Below are 20,910 nucleotides of genomic sequence, written 5' to 3'. Positions count from 1 at the left end.
GGCAAAGGAGTTAAAAGCATAGCATACTGGTGTTTAAGATGGAGGACAGAGTTCAATGAGAGCAGAGATCAAGAACTTGGGTAACAGGAACATATGAGGTACAGCCTGCCAGAGCCATGCTCTAAGAAATACCCCTCTACTGATGTTCTCTCTGCCCATCACATCTACATGGGTACTTATTGCCCCCTCTACCATTCCTATAGTACCTTGTATAACCACCAAGTGGATAATATCAGAATTTCTACCCTACTCCAAGATCCTTTTTTGAAGCTGTGCCACCAGACAAAGTGTATTTTCCAAAAGGAACAATGTTATGTAAGTGAGAATTATATTCCAGATCAAGGAACTAGAATCGAATAAGACATGACCAACAATGTTTTAAAAGAACTGGTAACCCCCTACCAAAGATACCCCAAATCATTCCAATGACCAACAATCATTCTAATGAGTGACAAAGATAATTCTTCACCCAAATGATTTCTGCAACATATCTTAGCATTTTTGTTATAAGAAATAGAATGACCAACATTCTAATGAGTGACAAAGATAATTCTTTACCCAAATGATTTCTGCAACATATCTTAGCATTTTTGTTATAAGAAAGAATCTTTTTCTTTTCCTCTACACATCCAAAAAAGAACCCAGTTCAAGGGAAATAGAGACAAAAGTACCAGTTTTTAACCATGGTGATGGTAATGGGAGTTTACAGCTTGATTCTATGCATCTCGGCAATGGGAGGATTTGTGATTTATTTACTTACGTATTTTAAACTACAGAATGGCAAAGCTGCCCTCCTTTTATTGAGGTGATCTCCCTTTCCATTCTTCTCCAGCACTGTCCTGGCAAGCCCTACTAACATGAAAAGGCTGCTAGAAGAAAGGAGAAGGAAAATGGGAATGATCTATAAATGTTGACAGCTCTGAACTGTGATGGACATGAATTTATTTGAATAATTTTATTACACCAACTGGCACAAGGCTGTAAAGAGGCCATTTGCTATTAAAAGTCCTCAAAAAGGATCCCCCAAATGCAAGATTTATAGGACCAATTGCAATCTTTCTGCACGGTGTACACCATCCTATAACTCTAAATTAAGCAAAGCATTCTAAGAACTATGAGGAGCCTATCCTTTAAGAGCAGATATGCCAAGAGATCTGAAGAAAGGGCTTCCCCAACACTGGATGTCAGAAGCTGAGTCAAATTGCTGTGAAAAAAACAGAGTGGTAAATTCAAAGGAAACATTAGGCTCACAATGTATGTGAAAAGATGTAGTCTTCCTTTCAGCTGCCTAGTGGCTAAGAATACACAAATGCTTAAAGAAAACCAAAGGTATCCAGACACTTAGACACCATATTAGTAGTATAAGGCTGGTTAAGCAAAGGTGAAATAATCTGTAGAGCTACAGAAAAGTGCCCTTTCTTTCCTGAAACACAAACTTCCCTGGAGGCAAGGGAATTCTGCATGGGCTGTAGAAAGTAAGAAATGATTACTGAAGCCTGGTACTTCCATACGTTATCTTCCTACCAGGTGTTTCATTATTCCTATAGCTCAGAGAAGTAAAATAAGGAGCAGAGATAAAAAACCGGCCCAAGGTCAGGATGTCAATCCACACCTATCAGATTCCAAAGCTTATGGACCATCTACTATGCTAAACTTTCTCTCCAATGCTCATCTGGATCTATTTCTTTCTTTTTTTTTTTTTTTTAATTTTTATTTATGTTATGATAGTCACACAGAGAGAGAGAAAGAGGCAGAGACACAGGCAGAGGGAGAAACAGGCTCCATGCACCGGGAGCCCGACGTGGGACTCGATCCCGGGTCTCCAGAATCGCGCCCTGGGCCAAAGGCAGGCGCCAAACCGCTGCGCCACCCAGGGATCCCGTCATCTGGATCTATTTCTTAAAACTTAAAAAATTAATCTGTCCTGCTGGGAACAAGACATGGGCAATGAATGTGTATTTCTTCAAACTAAGACATAAAATAGCCCTAGCATATAAAATCCAACTCCAGAACTGCAATCTAGATTTAAACAAGCTAAATGACATTCCTAACAATTAGTCACAGAGAGAGCAGGGCTCCTTTCTCTTTAAGACGCAAGACCTAGTGAACTGGACTTTGCCTCCCCCAAGAAATGCATTTCATTTTAGTAAATGGTGAGTAGATTCCATTCTAGAGCAAACAAAGCGAGTAATGTAGAGTCAGCCCACAGCAGAAAGAACAAGAAGAATTGTGTTGTGACAAGTTACCATGTTTTTAACCTCACACTGCACAGCATCAGGCCAGAATTAGCTATTCCCACACAACTGCCTCATGAAAAGGACTTATTTTCATAGAAACATGGTTGATTAACAGCTGCCTAAACAATAGGCACTTAGTGCATTTAGGCTGAATGCTTATTTCTTGCCTCCAGGTCCAACTCTCAGAGTGGAGTCCCCTCCTTCATTTTGAACTTCCCCACCAAATACGAGACAAGCTTTAACCAATGGGCCTGACCCAGTGAGACCAGCCGAGGAAAAAGTGGATCTTTGGAATCCAGCATGGCAGCAGCAAGAACTGAACAAGGCTGCATCAGGAACAATTCCAGGGTCAAATCCATTCAAGTCCTGCCCTGGGAGTCTGAGAAAGGGCTGAAGCTTGTTCAAGTTGCCTTTACAGCAAAGGGACTGAAGGATGAGATGTCAAAGGCGTGGGACTGGAAAAGAAGGAGAAGAGCTGGTTAACACTGGAATCGAGGACAGCCTGGTGCTGGTATCTGTCACTCCACTCACCGCCAGGATCACTGATTTGATAACCAAGTGAAGTTATAACATGTACCTACCAAACACGTCAGCACCGAGAAAGGAAGGATTAGGATTAATTAGGTTCACCTGGACCAATCAAAAAGAGGAAAGAAGTCCAAAAGGGACTAAATTACACTACAGATTATTTCTATGGACACAATATAAAATTCAGACTAATCCCTGAAATATAATGCCACATCAAAATATAGACACGGCCATAAACTGACCTGCAGGAGCTATTAATAGCTACACTACATCTCTAGTCCTTTTTCAGATTTTCAAAGGCATTCCTGGGGAAGATCTGGGCATCCTGAAGTGGTTATGGTGATACTATTACAAGTCTTTCAACAAAGAGCCAGTGAGGCACCCAAGGCCACCACACAGGCTCCCCAACTTCACAGTCCTGGGTTTTCTCCCCACTAGATCCTGTTAACCAGCGTCAAGGTTTTTAGATTAAAAACTAATTTATCTAGTTTTCCACCCAACCTCTAAGCAGAATAAGCTTCACCTCTGATTCACCACGAGATGCCGGGAAAGATTCAATCCTCCACCAAACCAGTCCTTTCACTTGAATTTTCACAAATTCCTGTGAAAAGAGCTACTGAAAGATTTTCAAAAACTTCTATCTTGGGCAGCGCATGTGGCTCAGCGGTTTAGCGCTGCCTTCACCCCAGGGTGTGGTCCTGGAGACCCGGGATCAAGTCCCATGTCTGGCTCCCTGCATGGAGCCTGCTTCCTCCTCTGCCTGTGTCTGTGCCTCTCTCTGTGTGTCTCTCATGAATAAATAAATAAAATCTTAAAAACAAAAAACAAAAAACTTCTATCCTCTCAGGAGGTATGGGGGGGAGGGTCCACCACAGCAGGATCAGTGGAGGGCCTGGGTGGCCTTCTCACAGATACGTGTAAGGAAACTACATACCACTCTTGGTCGGCTTTGCTATTTTAAAATATATTCCTATATTTTTCAGAAATAACCTCATCAATCAAAACTATAGCCTGGCACCTGCTCTTCTACACTACACATGTTAAAAATCTGTATATCCTCTGATCATGCAGTTATATTCTCTCCTCCAAAGTAGCACTCATTCTTCACAGATGCTAATTACTCCAATGAACAGTGCCAAGGGAATCATTTGGTATTACACAGGTCTTAGCAGGGCTCAGCATCACGTGATCAGTTCAGACAACATGGGCTTATGATCGCCAGTCAACTCTACACATTTACAGCACAGCTAAATTAAACATACATTAAAACACCGCAGTTGACATTGCAACATGACCCAAATTAGATGCCCTATAAAAATCTCCATTTTCTCTTTAAATACTTCTAAGTTGAATGTTAAGCAAGCTCTTCGCCTTAGGCCAACTAATCTATCTTAGCAATGAAAGAGCGAATTTTACTCATCAGCTTTCATTAATGCAGGATTCATAGGATGGTAGTTTTTAAAACACCCTCAAATATAAGTGGATTCTCTTTGGAAATGCTTCACATTTCATGTATTTGTGAATTATTAAAATAGAGATGAGATCCTTCATCACTTGTACAGTATCATTTTAGGATTTATTTTTTAAAAGATATTTATTTATTTATTTGAGAGAGAATGTGCATACACAAGCAGGGGAGCAGCAGCCAGAGGGAAAGGGAGAAGCAGGCTCCCTGCTCCATCAGGCTCTATTTCAGAGTCCTAGGATTATGACCTGAGCTGAAGGCAGCCACTTAACTGACTCAATCACCCAGGCACCCCTCACTTAAAGATTTAGTTACCTCTGTGCATAAAAATAAAGACCAGCACAGTTCACTATTCTATAACATCTGCAACCTAGGATACGCTGATATTTTTGTATGACAAAAACTTAACTGACTGCTTTTACTTATTTCAAGTATTTGCCTAGAATAATATATCTTTAATAAAGTTTAGCTCTTCTAATAGCCACGAATAATAGTTTAAATCAAAGGGGATGCAGAAGCTTGGATGAGATCTTCTTTTTTGCATTTTCTTGATGTATTCTGCTACTCCTGATATGACAGAAAAATCTAACTGCTAAAAATACAACTTAGGACAAGATGATTTCTTTGGTTAGAGCACAGTAATGTTTCAGGGCCTTTGATTTGGGAGACTTTTATTGGCAGGAAGAATCTTAGAAGAAGCTATCTATTAACAACACTTTATACTGCCCCTGAGTCAAATATTCCTTATGCATCCTAACTTTTAAAATGTCACCTTCACTCTGTGCTTGTTCGCCCCTTTCTTTTATTCAGTCAAGTTTACTAGTTGTTCGTTGATCTAGAAATATCCTCCACCCTTTAGAATTTATGGGATCTTAGCCAGTCTCAGAGTGAAATTCCTTCCTCCTTCCCACAATCTGAGACCTCTTGTCCCCAAAGGCACGTCACAGGGCCTGTTTCAAGTTGTACTCTTTCTGACCTCCATGAGGGAATAAAGTAAAAGGAGCCCAGGAGCCTTTTATTCCATCTTACCAAATGCATATTATTCTTTCTTTCTTTTCTAACTAGCCTAGGGATGAAATGACAAGTTTTATAGAGATAGGTGGAGCAATCTCACGGATTCAGTGCTTCCTGAATGCAAGGTATATATGCTGGGTATGAATAAAGGCTTCAAAATGGTCCAGAGAAGGGCAGCCCGGGTGGCTCAGGGGTTTAGCACCTGCCTTTGGCCCAGGGCATGATCCTGGAGACCCCGGATGGAGTCCCACCTCGGGCCCCCTGCATGGAGCCTGCTTCTCCCACCGCCTGTGTCTCTGCCTCTCTGTGTGTCTCTCATGAATAAATAAATAAAATCTTAAAAAAAAAAAATGGTCCAGAGAAAACAGAGGATGGGCTCTCTAATTGCTACCAGATGGTAAAAGTGGGCTACCCAGTTTCTTTTACCCAATTTGCTTTAGAATAAAGTGCTTCTGCTTACACTTCAATGCACAAATACCCACCCTTCTCCCCAAAAAGAGGGGAGGAGATGAAGATAACTCATTAACATACCAGTTCAAATTGTTCTCTTTCTAGACATTCAGGGGAAAGCCTCAACAGGGGCAGAGCCAGAAGGGACCAAAAGGAGTTACAGTCTATACAAGGCAATAGCACTCTCTACTGCTCGAGCAGGGAAGGACACCAGGCAACACACTGGAGCTGGCAATGTCTTATTTAGTGGGGGGGGAAGCAACCAACTAATCAATTGACCCAGACAGAAATTATTGCACTCAGAAAGATGTTCACATGAAATAGCTGACTCAATCATAATAAATTGATGCTAGTTCCTTAAATGAGAGGTGTCACAATCTGTGGCATCTACTTAATCTTTACTCCACAGAAAAGGGGACCCAACCATAAAGCTGCTTCTGAGAAGCCACTCTGAGGACATAAGTCATTGGCCTTTCACCAACAGCCAGAGGCTTGTTTCCATAACATACCCCAAAACCCACCATTTTCTATCCCATGGTTCCTCATTCTGTGAGCTCTCCTAATATCCTCATAGGGACATTAGCATCCAACAAAAATCTAGAACTAAGAAAATAATTAAGAAAAAGACTGCTTTGAGTTTTGGGGAAGAGGTGGGAGTGGAGGGGGGGAACCAGAGTGGGAAGTCTAGATTGTCACCTGGTATGTTGCTGCTAAAGTTCTCAATAAATAAATAAGTAAGTAAAATAAAGTTCTCTTGATTCCTTACTTTAACAGGTGGTTGACTATCTCAGGGCAAACTGCCAGAGGAAGAACTCTTAGGACAGAAACTCCCCAAGAATAAGAAAAATGTTGCTTCCTCACATACCCTCCTCAAAAGCCTAATAAAAGAATCAGAAGAGAAGGTTAATACTTTGCTTATCTGACAATTTGGCCTCCCCACAAAAATTTTAAGTAACATGACAAGAGAATATTAGATGTCAGAATTAGCCTTTGAAAGTTATCTTCATATTTTCTTTTTTCTTTAATTTTTCTTTATTTATGATAGTCAGAGAGAGAGAGAGAGAGAGAGAGAGAGAGAGAGAGGCAGAGACACAGGCAGAGACACAGGCAGAGGGAGAAGCAGGCTCCATGCACCGGGAGCCCGACGTGGGATTCGATCCTGGGTCTCCAGGATCGCGCCCTGGGCCAAAGGCAGGCGCCAAACCGCTGCGCCACCCAGGGATCCCTCTCTTCATATTTTCATTCTCAAAAGCCTCAACCACCCATATCCTTGCCAATAGTGGGATAAAACACAGAAACTGCTATTCTGATTTAGATAGGGAAGGAAAAAAACCTGTCAACCCAATAAAATGAACAGACATTGGGGTAATCTGCACGATGAATCCTGCTTTTACTGTTGAAATTCAGACAGTTTAAAAGAATACCTGGAACGACCTCTAAGTAACTTCCACATCACTCAGCACTGGAGAAAAGGGACCAAACATTAATGGAGTAAGGGAGATATGGGCTCTCAGAGGGACTGTGCATCAGACCACAAGGCACCTAGGCAGCCGCTGACCATTGTTCTCCAATCTTCTAAAGTCCTAGAGAAAAAAACCAAAGGCAAGTGCCCAGTACTCAGCTTTTTAAAACTTTTAAAATACTAGCTTCAATGACTACACTCATCCCTGATTGGCTAGAATGTTCAATAAGCTTGGGTTTTAAGCCAATCAGATTTCTGGTCGTTGGGAATGGCCTAGACTTGAGAGCAACTGCCATTCAACTTGGTTGGTTTCTGGTTCTGGTTAGTATTTGCACCCAAATTAAAGCAGCAAGGGCAGAGAGACCCTTCCTCTATACTTTACCTTAGCTCCAGTTATGATTTAACAATTTTTTAAAAAGGTTTTATTTTTAAGTAATCTCTACACTAAAATGGGGCTCAAATTCACAAACCCAAGATCAAGGGTTGTATGCTCTATCGACTGAGCCAGCCAAGCGCCCTTGATTTAATAATTTTGCTACTTGTTAATATCAAGTTCAGGGCAGCCCTGGTGGCTCAGCGGTTTAGCGCCGCCTTCAGTCCAGGGTGTGATCCTGGAGTCCCGGGATCGAGTCCCTTGTCGGGCTTCTTGCATGGAGCCTGTTTCTTCCTCTGCCTGTGTCTCTGCCTCTCTCTCTGTGTCTCTCATGAATGAATAAGTAAAATCTTTAAAAAGAAAAAAAAAAGGTTCAATTAATCAATTAGGTAATCAGGTTCAATCCTGGTATTCAGGATCCTGTATTCCTAGCTTTATCCCTTCTTAACCATGACTTATTATTTTTTTAAAGATTTTATTTATTCACGAGAGACACACAGAGAAGCAGAGACACGGGCAGAGGGAGAAGGAGGCTCCATGCAGGAAGCCAGATGTGGGACTCGATCCTACAACCTCAGGATCATGCCCCGAGCCAAAGGCAGGCGCTAAACTGCTGAGCCACCCAGGCGTCCCAACCATGACTTATTTGTCCCACCTCCCATTTCTTCCCCTCTGACCCCACACTTAAAAGTATACCAAAATGAAAATACAGGATGAGAGCGGTGTTTTCACGGACTTGGATTTAAGATCAAAGATAATATCCCAGGGCACCTGGGTGGCTCAGTGGTTGAGCATCTGCCTTCAGCTCAGGTCATGATTCTCAGATCCCGGGATCACAGGAAGCCTGCTTCTCCCTCTGCCTATATATCTCTGCCTCTGTGTCTCTTGTGAATAAATAAAATCTTAAAAAAAAAAAAAAAGATAAAATACCATTTAGCTTGTGGGCTTACTGAAATGTCTAGCTGCCTGCCCTGGAACTTCAAGAGAAAGTTTAGAGAGACAAATACCTAAGAATTTAAAACAGAGTGACAAAGGAGAGCTGGGAGAGGCATCCCCACAAGCTCTTCAGTTATGCCCATGAACTCCAAAATGTCCCAGGAAGCTGTAGTAAAATAAACAACTGCAGCATATCCTGGGATATGGATTCAGGGTTCAGCACTTCCCACCAACAACATGAATAGAAAAATAAAAAGCAAACTCTACAGAGTTTACCATACCTAGATACTAAGAAAGGACCTAATGGGGGATCCCTGGGTGGCGCAGCGGTTTGGCGCCTGCCTGTGGCTCAGGGCGCGATCCTGGAGACCCAGGATCGAATCCCACATCGGGCTCCCGGTGCATGGAGCCTGCTTCTCCCTCTGCCTGTGTCTCTGCCTCTCTCTCTCTCTCTGTGACCATCATAAATAAATAAATTAAAAAAAAAAAAAGAAAGGACCTAATGGTCTTCCTTGAGTCCACCATGAAAACAGATACAGAGGTTATCAGATCAAGGAATCAGATAAGGATGTTCTATCTCCTAAATCTATGGCTTCAGGCTTCCGTTGGTTCCTTTAGACCCTATTGTCCAGTCCGGATTCACGGATTCATGCTGAGACAGAGAATGCTTCTTCTATCGATGAGCAACTTGGAGCAACTTGAAATACTTCAATTTTACCATAATAAAGACTACCTACGGACACCTCCCCAGTCGAGGAAATGTGACCAGAGGGCCTTCACTAGAGACAAGTATTCATATATCAGATAAAGCAATCAGCAACTTTCCAGGAAAGTGTTAAGGCTTGAAATTAAATTAAATTAGCTGAATTGTAAAACCCCTGAAATTTAGCTCTGGGACACTCCAAGTAGCTTTCTCTGTTCTGGTGAGCAAAAAGAAATAAACCTTCATGTTCAGAACCCTGATCTATTTTGGAGTGCCAACTAATACATTTTTTATTTTAGCCTCTCAGCTGCTATGGGGGAAAAAGAACTTTGTCAAAGTGATGGGCAAGAAAAAATTGAAATTCATTTCTTTTCTCTCTAGAGACACTGAAGCTAATGAAATAAAACATGCAGTCATTTAAAATGCTGCAACTATGAGGCCCCAAGTCTTGAAAGCTCCTCTCACTTTGTCCCCTGTGGGACTGTAACAATTTAGCAGCAGCAGCAGCATGCCCTTGAGCCAAGATGCTAGGAAGGAAGGACTCCTTGCTAGACTTCACAAAAACAACCCCAGAGACTCATCAACACCCGTGTCCCCAAGTAAACTGTAGTAGGACTGTAACAAGAGACACAAACTTGGCCAAATGACTAAAGGGCATCTGTAAGGGATGTCCCTATCCTAGCCCTCTGTTGTGGCTACACAGGATTCCAGGATATATGAAAAATGTAAAACCACCTTCCTCCAACACTTCTAGATTGTCACTCCATTTTCAGCATTGGAAAACCATACATAAACGAGGCTTTTTCTTACTAACAGAGCCTAGTCTCTACTCTCCTATGGATGCCTTATATGCCAGAAAGTCAAACTGTGGTTTTTTAAATTTCACTGTATTTTCCTTTTGATTTGCTCACATAAGTGGTGTATAAGTATCTATGTTCTATCATATCTAAAAGAGATCAATATAAATACGTATTACGTATATGCCTATTTAGCAAGAATGTAGTTTTTCATAGTTAAATTTACAGTATATTTTCTCAGCGGTAGATAAAACTGCATTTTACAACCATCTTAAATTGACATCTTAAATTCCATGAAACGAGGCAGTTAGCTTAAGTCAACACCCCTTCTTATTCCGCTGTACTGCAACCAATATCACGTTTTTGTGTCATGTGGTTATGTTACAGCATCACCTATTTTTGCATTTCTTAATATATCTTCAAGTTCATTTACTATAATTTTATGAGACTGTGTTTGTTTTTTAGAGAAGGACCTGCTTTAGATAGAGGGCTCTGAAGTAAAACCCCAATCAGGGGCAGTCCGAGATCTACACTAAGTAGGAGAAGGCTTTTTTCAAATTATTACATATAGCCCAAGTCCCTATTTATAACACACACAGAAAAAGTCCCACTGAACTCTTTACAATACCAAGTAAATCCTTGCAATTAACGTAAACTGTGTGAGAGAGAGGGGAGGAGCTTTGTTTCCCATTTTGTAGTTCCTTAAGGATGCTAATGACGCTTAATCCTAAACCCCTGAGAAGAACTAGGGTATAAGGTGAAAACTCAAAACTAAGAACCCTGAGAGACTAGACTCTGGTATGCCCGCTTTCTCTGATTATCCTGGGGACTTACTGCACACTTTGTCAAGCTTCTCAGTTCTCCACATCAGGGACACATCTTGGGACACAGGCTGTAGTAAACAACCCTGAAACTTGACAACTATTAAGTCATCCTGAGTACCTCCTGTATTTCTAACTCGGATAGTAAAAAATTCTTAGAATCCTGGCTTCAGACCTCATGAAGCCAGACTGAAGCCACCCATACCGGGTTTAAAAGTACAAAGGTATGAAAGAGGAGGAAAACAGACTGAGGGGGCAGGGGGATGCAGCCTCTCTCTAAGGAAAGGCCTCCAGGCTTCCGGACGTTTTCGTGAATTCTCCCTCCAGCATTAGGACAAGTAGGACTACCCACAACTGTGTTCCAACCCACTTCCAGGAACCTGCCCTAGCTGTAGCCAGAATCCAGAGTGTTCTCGAAAAGCACTCACTCAGCAGCTCCCTTGGCTAGTCCGGACTGGCAATCTCGAGCCACTGCGGCTGCCCAGCGGTGCCAACAGCGCCCAAGCAGTTGCCCTCCTCTCTGTTCAACCTAAGAAAGAGCAGTCCTCGGAAGAATGAGGATCTCACTCCGGAAGGACGCAAGGGCAGGAGTCTGACGTGTAGAGCACGAGACAAGGCCCCCACTCTTCCTTCTTTCTCTCCCAGCTCCGACTTCTGGGGTACGGGGAGGGGACCCCCAGGTCAATAAGGGAGCCACACTCGGACCTAGGCTAGTGGTCACTGGGGCCTATCACTGAGGAACGGGGCTGAGGAGACCAGGGAGTAAGGAGAACACGGGCTTGGGAGATGCAAAGTGCCGACAGACAACAATGCACAGAAGTCAACCAGGGAAGGCGGGGGTCGGGGGCGATGCGAGGAAGTCGTCATAGTCGCCGCGCAGCCTCCCCCACCTCACAACAGATCCCTGAGACTCCCAACACCCGGCCTCTACCGTAAGGGCGACGTTCCTCTCTGCCAGAGAACGAGGCCGTGCCTCAGCTCCCCAGCCAGGCGGAAGCAGGAGGGGAGGGCCGACCTCCGGGAGCGCCCCTTCAGGGGGTCTCAGATGGCGGGGGAGGGGGGTCGCGGAGGGCGGGGCATCGCCTCAGCGGGGGCTGCATCATGGCAGGGACCGGTTTCCCGGAGTCAAGGAGCTGAAGCTCGCGCCTTCCACTACCCTGCTACCCGGTTACCTCTTCGCTTCCTCGTCGTCGAGCAGCTCTGGCTCGGTCGCCGCCATTACCACATCGCACTCCGCGGCAGCCGCCATCTTACCGCCGGGACCAGAGAGGCGGGTGGGAGGCAGGCGGTGAAGAGCACTTCCGGCTGGAGCATCGAGCAGCTCAGCGGCGCTGCGCCCAGAGGGGCTCCCTCGGGCCCGTCTACCAGCGAGAGGCTCCGCTTGGGGCCAGAGCGGCCTCCCGCCCCCGGACGTCCACGGTGGTCTCCGCGCCGGGGCGGGGGCCCAGGAACGGTTCCTGTGCGTAGGGGGCGCCACTTTATCCGTGGGTCGGAAGTGGGGGGTAGAGGAGGTTGGCGCCTCTCTAGGCCTGAGCTCTTCTCAGTATGCTGAGAGCTTCGTTGCCATAGCAACTTCCGATCCTAGAGCGTCTCCAGTTAAGGTTCAGGAGAGTCTGAGTTGGGTTGAGGACTCGATGACCCAGGACCCTGGAGGGAAAGGTTCCCCCACTACTACCTTCTCGACCTCGGAGTGTGTCCGCAGCTTCCTCCCGGGAAAGGCAGGAAGACACACTTTGAGCCCAGTTCCCTCAGCTTTCATCGGCCCTTGGAAGCCCTGCCCAACCAAGCCAGGGGAACGCAGGGCGTCTTCACCCCGCGCCTTTCATCCCCTCTGGATCTCCAAGCAACAACTGGTTCATCACCCTAATGACGCTGAGCCTTTTATGAGGCTGCTTTCATGTCAGCTGCCTAGGAGTGCCATCTCAGCATTAAGCCTAGGGAGGGTGGCACGGCGCCCCCGACCCTGCCCTGGAGTTTATAAGGCAGCTCGCAGGGTGAGGTCCCTGCTCCATAGTGTCCCCAGGTCTCTCACTCTTTATAGAAATACCCTGCTCAGCACGCTTGTCTTGCCGACTGCAGTCTGGACTGGGAACTCAGAGAGGGCAAGGACACAGCCTAGTCTTTGTAGTACCTCCCTCACCCAAACCGACAGTATTTGTGGAGTTTGACTAAACTGGGGCTTTCTGAGGTTAAATTGGGGGAGTTTGAGGTTAAAAAAGTTAAGGGGAACTAAAATAAGGGAGCAAGTGAATTTAAAAAAAAAAGGATCGACTCCTTTTCTCCATTCTTCCATAGCATGTGCCATTCTTAGTAGGCTTCTTAGGTCTTCCTATCACAGAGCTAAGAGAGCAGAAGCCACACCCACCACCGGGTAAGGAAGGATGAGAGAGGCTCAGTGGGTGGGAAGAGAGAAGTCATTCATCCAGCCAATCATTCACTAGCCTCTCCAAAGTGCCTACTTTGTGCTAGGTTGGGAGGGCACAGACTCAAAGACCACCTGCCCTGTCAACCAATGGCTCACAGTCTGCGGTTTACTGCAGGATTTGCCAACTTGTCTTTAGACCATCTTCCCACTGTGTTCTTTGCATCTAAACCAACTCATTTACTCTCATAGCTTTAATTTTAGCTGTAGATGACCCTCAACTCTGTTGATATTTCCAGCCTGGATTTCTCAGTTGTAATTTCTAGATCTGTATATCCAACTAGCTACTGGATCTCTTGGGTGTTTCACAAATCCTGGAGACATAACATATTGAAGTTGAACTTGTAGTTCTCTCCCCACTCTTCGACAAAGGAAAAAACAAATGCTATGCTTGATTCTCTTTTCCTGAATTCCTTATCTTGTCAAATTGATTCACCATTCAACTGGTCACCCAATGAGAAAGATAGGAGACTCCATAAATGCCTTCTTTCTCACTCCTGATTCCCAAATTATCACCAAGTCTTGTTGATTCTCCTATATTTCTCCATATAGTCTCCCAACTGGCCCCCAGTCTCATCTCTCTCTCTTTCACTCTTCTGTCAATGACTTACTTTCTTTCTTTCTTTCTTTCTTTCTTTCTTTCTTTCTTTTTTTGTCAAGGACTTTCTTAAAAGCAAAAACTGATCATGTCACTTCATTGGCATAAAATCTATCAGTGGCTTTCCACTGCTGTTAGGATACAGTTTGAGGGCAGCCCTGGTGGCTCAGCGGTTTAGCGCCACCTTCGGCCCAGGGCATGATCCTGGAGACCCGGGAACGAGTCCCGCGTTGGGTTTCCTGCATGGATCCTGCTTATCCCTCTGCCTGTGTCTCTGCCTCTCTCTGTGTCTCTCGTGAATGAGTAAATAAAATTTTTTTTAAAAAAAGGATACAGTTTGAACTTGACCTACCATACCCAGTCTTTGGTTATTTGCCTCCTTTCCACCATCAATATTGACTCCCCAAATACTTGTAGTTCCAGAAAATGCCATGATTTTTTTTTTTTTTTGCCAGTTTCCTCCACTCTTTTCTTCCACACCGTTCAAATCTCAAAGCTGACATAACGTCCTCCAGGAAGTTTTCTGTGATGCCCGCTGTCCCTGAAGTTAAATGCCCCTTGCTGTGCTCCCATAGCACTTCCATAATAATTCTCACCGTGCTGCCCTGTAATTGTTGGTTTAGATGTCTAGCTCCTCTAGACGGTGACGTTCTAATGAGCAGGTACCCTGTCTAATTCGTCCATTTTTCTCAGTATGTGGTTTTATGCCTGATCAGAGTAGGTGCTCCGAAGACATCTGACTAATAAGCGATTGAATAAAAGAAGTGCTGCTGCACTATGGCAGCCTTTAGAAAAAGAACATTTGGGCATCAGAGACACGGGCCACCCCGCGTCCAGGGAGCTCAGGTGCGCTCAGGTGCACAGCAGCCCAGGTGCCGTCATTCTCCCCGCCGGCCTGTGGGGGCGCTGTGTGCCCGTCCCCGGCTGGCCGCCGCCGGAATTGGTCCTGCCGGACGGAAGCTGGGGGGCGGGGCCAGTCGGAGCCTGGAAGGACCTGGGAGCCGCCGAGCGCTTGTGGCTGTGCTGCCCCTCCCTGGTCCCGGTGCGCCTGGAGGGGCCCGGCCCGGGAGCTGCGAGGGCTCCGGGAGGTACGGAGCGGGGAGGCCGCCGCGTCCGGACTGCCTTAGGAGGCGGGTCCCTGCCTCCGATCCCCCGGGGGGGCCCCCCTCGAGGGCAATCGGTGGCCGAAGCGCCTCTGGCAGTCTCTCCCGGGGGTATCCCGTAGTGGCAGGGCCCAGGATGTAGGATCCCGAGGAGGGAGGAGGGGTCTGTATCCGGAGTTTTCTCGAGAAGTGTCTGAGACACCACATCTGTATCTGCTCCCCGGGGCAGTCGAGGTCAGGGGTTCCTCCTGGGAAGCCTGTGTTGGGAATGCCTCGGACGAGATCTCTGTCTGGGACCTCTCCGGAGAAGGGATTTCTGAGTCTGAGCCTCCTCCTCCGGGCTTGTCGGTTCAAGGGCAGACACAGATTTTTCCTCTCCGAAGCCTTTTTCCCCTTAGTTTTTTTTTTCCCCCCACTCTTTTCTTGTGCGATGTTCTTTATCTTAGCCACGGACTTGACTGGGAATTAGAGGGAATTAATTGTGGTCCAGATAAGTCATACAGGAAAGCAAAGTACCCTCCTTATTTGCTCAGTCTCCTCGAAGAGTGGCTTAAGACAGATGCACCCAAAACAGCATTCCTGCTTATTTCTCCGTGGAGTCCTGCTTCAAGACAGGAAGCTGAGCCAGAGCTCCCTTCAGCAACTGGTCCTCCACATCCTGTGCACAGAAGGGAAGTGGACAGTGATTCCTTTAAACCAGAAACTGTCTCCCCCCCCCCCCCGCCCACCTTTGTGGCATTTACCAAGAACCTGCCGTGAGCCAGTTACTGGCCATGTACTGGCTATGACAAAGGTGCATAAAGTATAGCTCACTGTCCAGGAGCAGGACATAGACGCATCATTCCAATACGCCCTGACCAGAGTGGGGGACAGACTGCTGAATCCCTAAGGCTGTGTATTTAGCCCTCTGTTTTCATCCCACCTCATACATTGTGCTCCTGTCTTTCAAGGCCGAAGGCTAAGCATGGGGAAGAGCTGCAAGGTGGTCGTGTGTGGCCAAGCATCTGTGGGCAAAACTTCCATCCTGGAGCAGCTTCTGTATGGGAACCATGTAGTAGGTGAGTGTTGTTGGGGGTCACAGCACAGTGCAAGACATGAAGAATAAGTAGGATGCGATCACAACATGAAAAGGCTAAAAGCTGGTGGTGGTGGCTGTTGTACAACAAAGAGTGAAATCTGCATAATGACCCCAACCCTAGCATGTTGAAATCCGGAGAGAGGAAACCCAGTGTTTGACATAGGGAGGGAAAGGTCTCAAGTCACACTTTTGCTTAGCACGGGATTAACATGAGATTAATGTCTGTTCCTCCCAAGTCATCTAGTCGTGCCGGCCTGTTGTCAATTCCTGGCCCTCTCTCTCCTCAGCCACACATTCCTTTCCATCCCTGTCTGGTAAGGCTGTTACACTCAGGTATCCCATTTTCCATCTCTCTGCAAACAAGTTTTCTCTTCATTTTGTCCCAGGTTCTGAGATGATTGAGACCCAGGAAGACATCTATGTGGGCTCCATTGAGACCGACCGGGGGGTGAGGGAGCAAGTGCGTTTCTACGACACCCGGGGGCTCCGAGATGGGGCTGAGCTGCCCCGGCACTGCTTCTCCTGCACTGATGGCTATGTCCTGGTCTACAGTACGGACAGCCGAGAGTCCTTTCAGCGTGTGGAGCTCCTCAAGAAGGAGATCGACAAGTCCAAGGACAAGAAGGAGGTGCGTGGGAGGGGATCGGGGAGGACACTAGTGATGAGATGGAGTGGGCCTTGGGCTGGTTTTGGGGAGCCTGGCATGACTCTGTTTTTCATTCATATCCCAGGAGGTGGGGTAGGGGCTAGAGGTGGATGGAGGCCACTAGAGGCTGTCTTCCTCCTGGAGGTGGCCATGTGTTGAAGCAGCTTAACCAGAGAGGTTCCTTTTTTTTTTTTTTTTAATTTTTATTTATTTATGATAGTGACACAAAGAGAGAGAGAGGCAGAGACACAGGCAGAAGGAGAAGCAGGCTCCATGCACCGGGAGCCCGACGTGGGATTCAATCCCGGGTCTCCAGGATCACGCCCTGGGCCAAAGGCAGGCGCTAAACCGCTGCGCCACCCAGGGATCCCACCAGAGAGGTTCCTGACCCAACCCCAGAAGCCCCCACTAATCTTTCTTTATGATGATTCCTTGCTCTTAGCTGTGAAGGCTCTTTGGTTCCCAAATCCCCCTTTAAGCTGCCGGCATTTGGGGGCTGCTCCTTCACCAGTTAACAGACTGATTGTTAGTAATGAGCAGGCATAGGTGATACAGGGCTTGTAAGGGAACTCCTGAAGGGACGGCCAGATGGAGGCCAGAATTTAAACAGAGGTAGGAGAGGACAAAGCAATCACCTCCCTCTCCCCAGTCATTGTTTCTAACATAGAAAGATGTGAAACATTAACCGTTCAGACTTCCCCTTCTCTTAGGACTCCTAGGTAGTTGCCAGGGATCAACCGAAACCCAAGGTCCGTGGTGCATCCTCAGGCCTCTACTCTGTCCCTCTTCCCTAGGTCACCATCGTGGTCCTTGGCAACAAGTGTGACCTACAGGAGCAGCGGCGTGTAGACCCAGACGTGGCTCAGCACTGGGCCAAGTCCGAGAAGGTGAAGCTGTGGGAGGTGTCTGTGGCCGACCGCCGCTCTCTGCTGGAGCCCTTCGTCTACCTGGCCAGCAAGATGACCCAACCTCAGAGCAAGTCTGCTTTCCCTCTCAGCCGCAAGAACAAGGGCAGCGGCTCCTTGGATGGCTGAAGAGCTGCCATCCCTTCTCCACCTTCCCAGCCTCATTCTGGCTTCTGGGGCTCTGGAAGATATTCTCCAGGGGTGGGGTTAGGCAAGCTATCCTTCCCAGGCCAGGCAGCTGGGCTGTCCCAGGCTCAGGTCACTTTTTGTTCCCTCCCAACTCTGGGAAGTGCCGATAATCTAGGCTAGTGCCCCCAAATCCTCCCTCCCTTCCAGCTTTCATGTTACCAACCCTGCTGCCATCTGGGGCAGTTGTGGATCAATGTCCCCTACCACCTGCCCTGGATAGGAAGCAGAGCTGCCCTGCAGAAGTGCCCAGTACAGTCTCTGGTTCCTATCACAGGGGTCCCCCACTTGTGGGCTTCCTGGCCAGTGACAGACAGACACAGCCTCACACACTCACACTTATGGCACCAGCCTGGACTCCAGAGAAAGGTGTCCGGGCATCACGTATGTGCGTGTAGATATGTACACATGCGCATGTGTATGCGTGCTGGTGTCCAACTCCAACACCCTGATCTTCTGTCCTCTCCTTGGCTGGAAGAAGCCAGCCTCCTGGGAAGTGTAATTTTTGGCTTTAACTCTTCCCCACCCCCAACCTCCCAGTTGTTTTACTTCCTCTTCCTGCTCAGGGAGCACACAGCCCTTGGCCCCCTCATTGGCGAGATGGGATGGAATGATGGCTGGGCTTCACCCGCTGGCTTTGGGACCCTGCAAGGCCTTTCCCCCTCTCTGGGTTTCAGTTTTCTCATCTGTAATGTGATGGGAGTTGTTTAAACCGGATCTCTCTGGATCCTCTCCAGCCCTCTGATTTGATCCTGCCTGCAGCTTTGGGCTGGCTGTTCCTGTTCCCTCCGCTTCTCCCTCTTCAAGGTGCTATGCCTACGGGCGCTGGAGGCTGAGACACTGCTCCCCACAACCACCAGGGGGCAGGAGTGCCCGCCCAGTGTCCGATCAGTGGACCTCATACTGGTGGGGCCTGGTCTTCACCCCTTCCTGTGGTTGTTTTCAGCTAATAGGTGGACTTCTATTTATAAATTACCTGTGTTTCTATGCCTGCTGCCATGGTGAAGGCTGGACACGGTGCTCCTCTAGCCTTTCCTTACCTCAGATGCCTGAACAGAACAAGGCAAACCAGTAGCAGCTTCTCAGAGCTGACAGATCTGTCGGGGCTCAGAAGGGTGGTTACACTTTCAACATGCTATAAAGTGAGCTTGTCACCCACAGCTTCCCGTGTCCACTTCATGCTTCTAATGTGCACACCCAGCGTAGATGAGACACTAGAGCCAGGTGACCTCTAGTACCCGCCCCTTCTCCCCAAAATGGGAGAGGTGAGCAGGGCAGGCAGCCCAGGGCTGGGCGAGTCAAAATAGGGCATAGACAGGCTCGGGCTTGAACTCATTTATTGATGCGTTGGACACAAATAAAACCACAACTGTTATCAAAAAGTTTCCCTCCCCTCCCCCCTTCCTGTCCTCCCTTGGAAATCTCTAAAAAAAGAAAAGATACAGGTGGATACTGGCAAAGTCCCATATTGTGGGGTGAAGGAGCAGTGCTGGGGGGTGGGACGGAGGTTGTAATGTTAACTTTGACAGCATGAAAATGGGTCTTGAGAGTATGTCAGCCTGGATCCCAACACTCAGCTTCACAGTGAGGGAGCTGGGTGCTGCTTGCAAGGAGGCAAAGCTGGATTTAGTGTTAGGGACCAGTTTGGGGTGAGGAGCTGGAGGGAAAGCTCTTTGGGAGCCCTGGCAGGGGGGTTGGTGTTAGTTGTGTCCAGAGTCTGAGGGAGACCTAGTGTGCCCTCCCACCCACCTGGGGTTCACCAGGAATCAATGAAAGGCTGAGAGGAGAGCTTGTGTGGGGTTGATCACCCCTGTTAAAACTGGGCCCAGCCAGAGAAATCACCCCACCTACCTCTCTCCTACCCCATCTTGTCAGCAAAGGAACCCAAAAAGCTTTCAGCCCCAGCCCCACCTTGCCTTTGCCCCCACTAAAACTGCTCCCTTTCTCCTCCACGGTCTTCTACTCCCCTGGGGTCACCTTGTCCAAATAGCCTTGAACCCTCTCCAGCTTGAGACCCCATCTGCCACCTCCAATGATTCTCCAGAGAATCCAGTGAATGGGGAGGGCCTCCACAGACTTGTCCCCAGGCTCAAAGGTAATATTCCTAGGGCCTCTGGCCATGGGAGTATAAGTCTCAAGATGGGGAAATGAGAGCACCATGGGGCTGGGGTTAGGGTTTTGCATAGATCTCTGGGATTTCTCAGTTTGTTCCCATAAATCAGTCTGGGCAATGCAGGGGAGCCCAGCACTAGCCTGAGAAGGGTGGGGATAGAAGGTCCTTGGGCCAGGAGGGTAGTAGTGGAATCCCTAGTCCAGACTGTGTAAAGGGCAGGTGCCCTTGAAACTAGCCTAGCTCTTCCTAGATTGGGCAGGAAGTCCTAGGCTGTACAAGGCAGTCTCTTGGGGGATGGAGGAAACTGAGGCATCTGGGGAAGTAGAGCCAGGACAGTGACCGCTGGGAAATGAGTCCTGGCCTCCTCAGAAGCCTAGTAGGGGGCAAAGACGATGGGCCCTGTGGCAGGGCGGACGGCTCCTGCTGGGGTACGGAACAGAGCCGGGCCCAGGATGGGAGCTGGGAAGAGTGTGGTGGCTGCTGTGGGGGCAGGCCGGAGGGCCAGGGGCCCTGGCAGGGCACAGATGGCTGCGGCCGCAGCAGGGATCGGGCTGGGCAGGAAGCGGGCTGCTAGCGTCTTGGTGAGTTGCTTCTGCAAGGCCAGTTTCGACTGTAGAGAGGAGAAAGAGGAATGGACATGGTCTGACCCAGGAAAGTCCCATCCCTCCCAGGGCTCCATCCTTGGGCTTTCTGCTGCAGGAAAGACGTGCCTTTTAGGGTTCCAAACCTAAATCCTCCCTTCCCACCCCCAAACACTCATTCCAAAGGGCTTTCTCCACCACCTGTCTTCCTGCCCAGAGGAAGGAGGCTATGGGGAGTGGGGGGGCAGAGATGGTCTCTAGGGGATGCACGCCCACCCCTTGCTCTTGACCTTGAGATTACTATCTCAGCCCACCCCCCCACCCCCACCCCGGAAATTCCTCTGGGCAGATCCCAAGATGGCCAACCACCCCCCCCCCAGCTCTTCCTGGGCCCAGGCAGCCTTGGGGGAGGGAGTGGCTGCCTTCCTGCCTTCCTGCCCCACCCCCCTTCCCCCCTCAATCTCCCCAGCATGCCCTTCTGGCCCACCCTCT

At 47.8% G+C, this 20,910-nt stretch overlaps 3 protein-coding genes across 3 annotated transcripts in view; 1 reads left to right on the top strand and 2 right to left on the bottom strand.

Annotated features, from left to right (window-relative positions):
• Nucleotides 1–12,629, bottom strand: part of DNAJC7 (DnaJ heat shock protein family (Hsp40) member C7) — a 30,422-nt gene extending 17,793 nt beyond the window's left edge. The window contains exon 1 of the mRNA XM_055317645.1: nt 11,959–12,629. Within this exon, the coding sequence (XP_055173620.1) occupies nt 11,959–12,035 (77 nt within the window). The 5' untranslated portion in view covers nt 12,036–12,629. The remainder of the gene's footprint in view (nt 1–11,958) is intronic.
• Nucleotides 12,630–14,783: 2,154 nt separating this feature from the next.
• NKIRAS2 (NFKB inhibitor interacting Ras like 2) lies at nt 14,784–18,884 on the top strand. The gene is made up of 4 exons (XM_055332944.1): nt 14,784–14,894; nt 15,860–15,967; nt 16,374–16,615; nt 17,428–18,884. Exons 2-4 carry the CDS (start codon nt 15,874–15,876, stop codon nt 17,665–17,667), a joined length of 576 nt encoding a protein of 191 aa, XP_055188919.1. The 5' UTR covers nt 14,784–14,894; nt 15,860–15,873; the 3' UTR covers nt 17,668–18,884.
• A 141-nt stretch (nt 18,885–19,025) lies between these two features.
• ZNF385C (zinc finger protein 385C) overlaps nt 19,026–20,910 on the bottom strand; it is a 52,474-nt gene continuing 50,589 nt past the window's right edge. Inside the window, exon 9 of the mRNA XM_055332943.1 lies at nt 19,026–20,447. Coding sequence (XP_055188918.1) covers nt 20,211–20,447 — 237 coding nt within the window. The 3' untranslated portion in view covers nt 19,026–20,210. The remainder of the gene's footprint in view (nt 20,448–20,910) is intronic.

The sequence above is a fragment of the Nyctereutes procyonoides genome, unplaced genomic scaffold (assembly GCF_905146905.1).
Source record: "Nyctereutes procyonoides isolate TBG_1078 unplaced genomic scaffold, NYPRO_anot_genome, whole genome shotgun sequence".
In the NCBI taxonomy this organism is placed as follows: domain Eukaryota; kingdom Metazoa; phylum Chordata; class Mammalia; order Carnivora; family Canidae; genus Nyctereutes; species Nyctereutes procyonoides.
The sequence above is the reverse complement of the archived record's forward strand: the minus strand, read 5'-3'. Positions and strand labels throughout refer to the sequence as shown.

What these genes read in the sequence shown, in the direction of transcription:
- NKIRAS2 (XM_055332944.1), top strand. Translation starts at nt 15,874, where the DNA reads ATGGGGAAGAGCTGCAAGGTGGTCGTGTGTGGCCAAGCATCTGTGGGC. An exon ending in GTATGGGAACCATGTAGTAG is followed by an intron (nt 15,968 to 16,373) that starts GTGAGTGTTGTT and finishes ATTTTGTCCCAG; the next exon opens with GTTCTGAGATGATTGAGACC. An exon ending in AGTCCAAGGACAAGAAGGAG is followed by an intron (nt 16,616 to 17,427) that starts GTGCGTGGGAGG and finishes CCTCTTCCCTAG; the next exon opens with GTCACCATCGTGGTCCTTGG.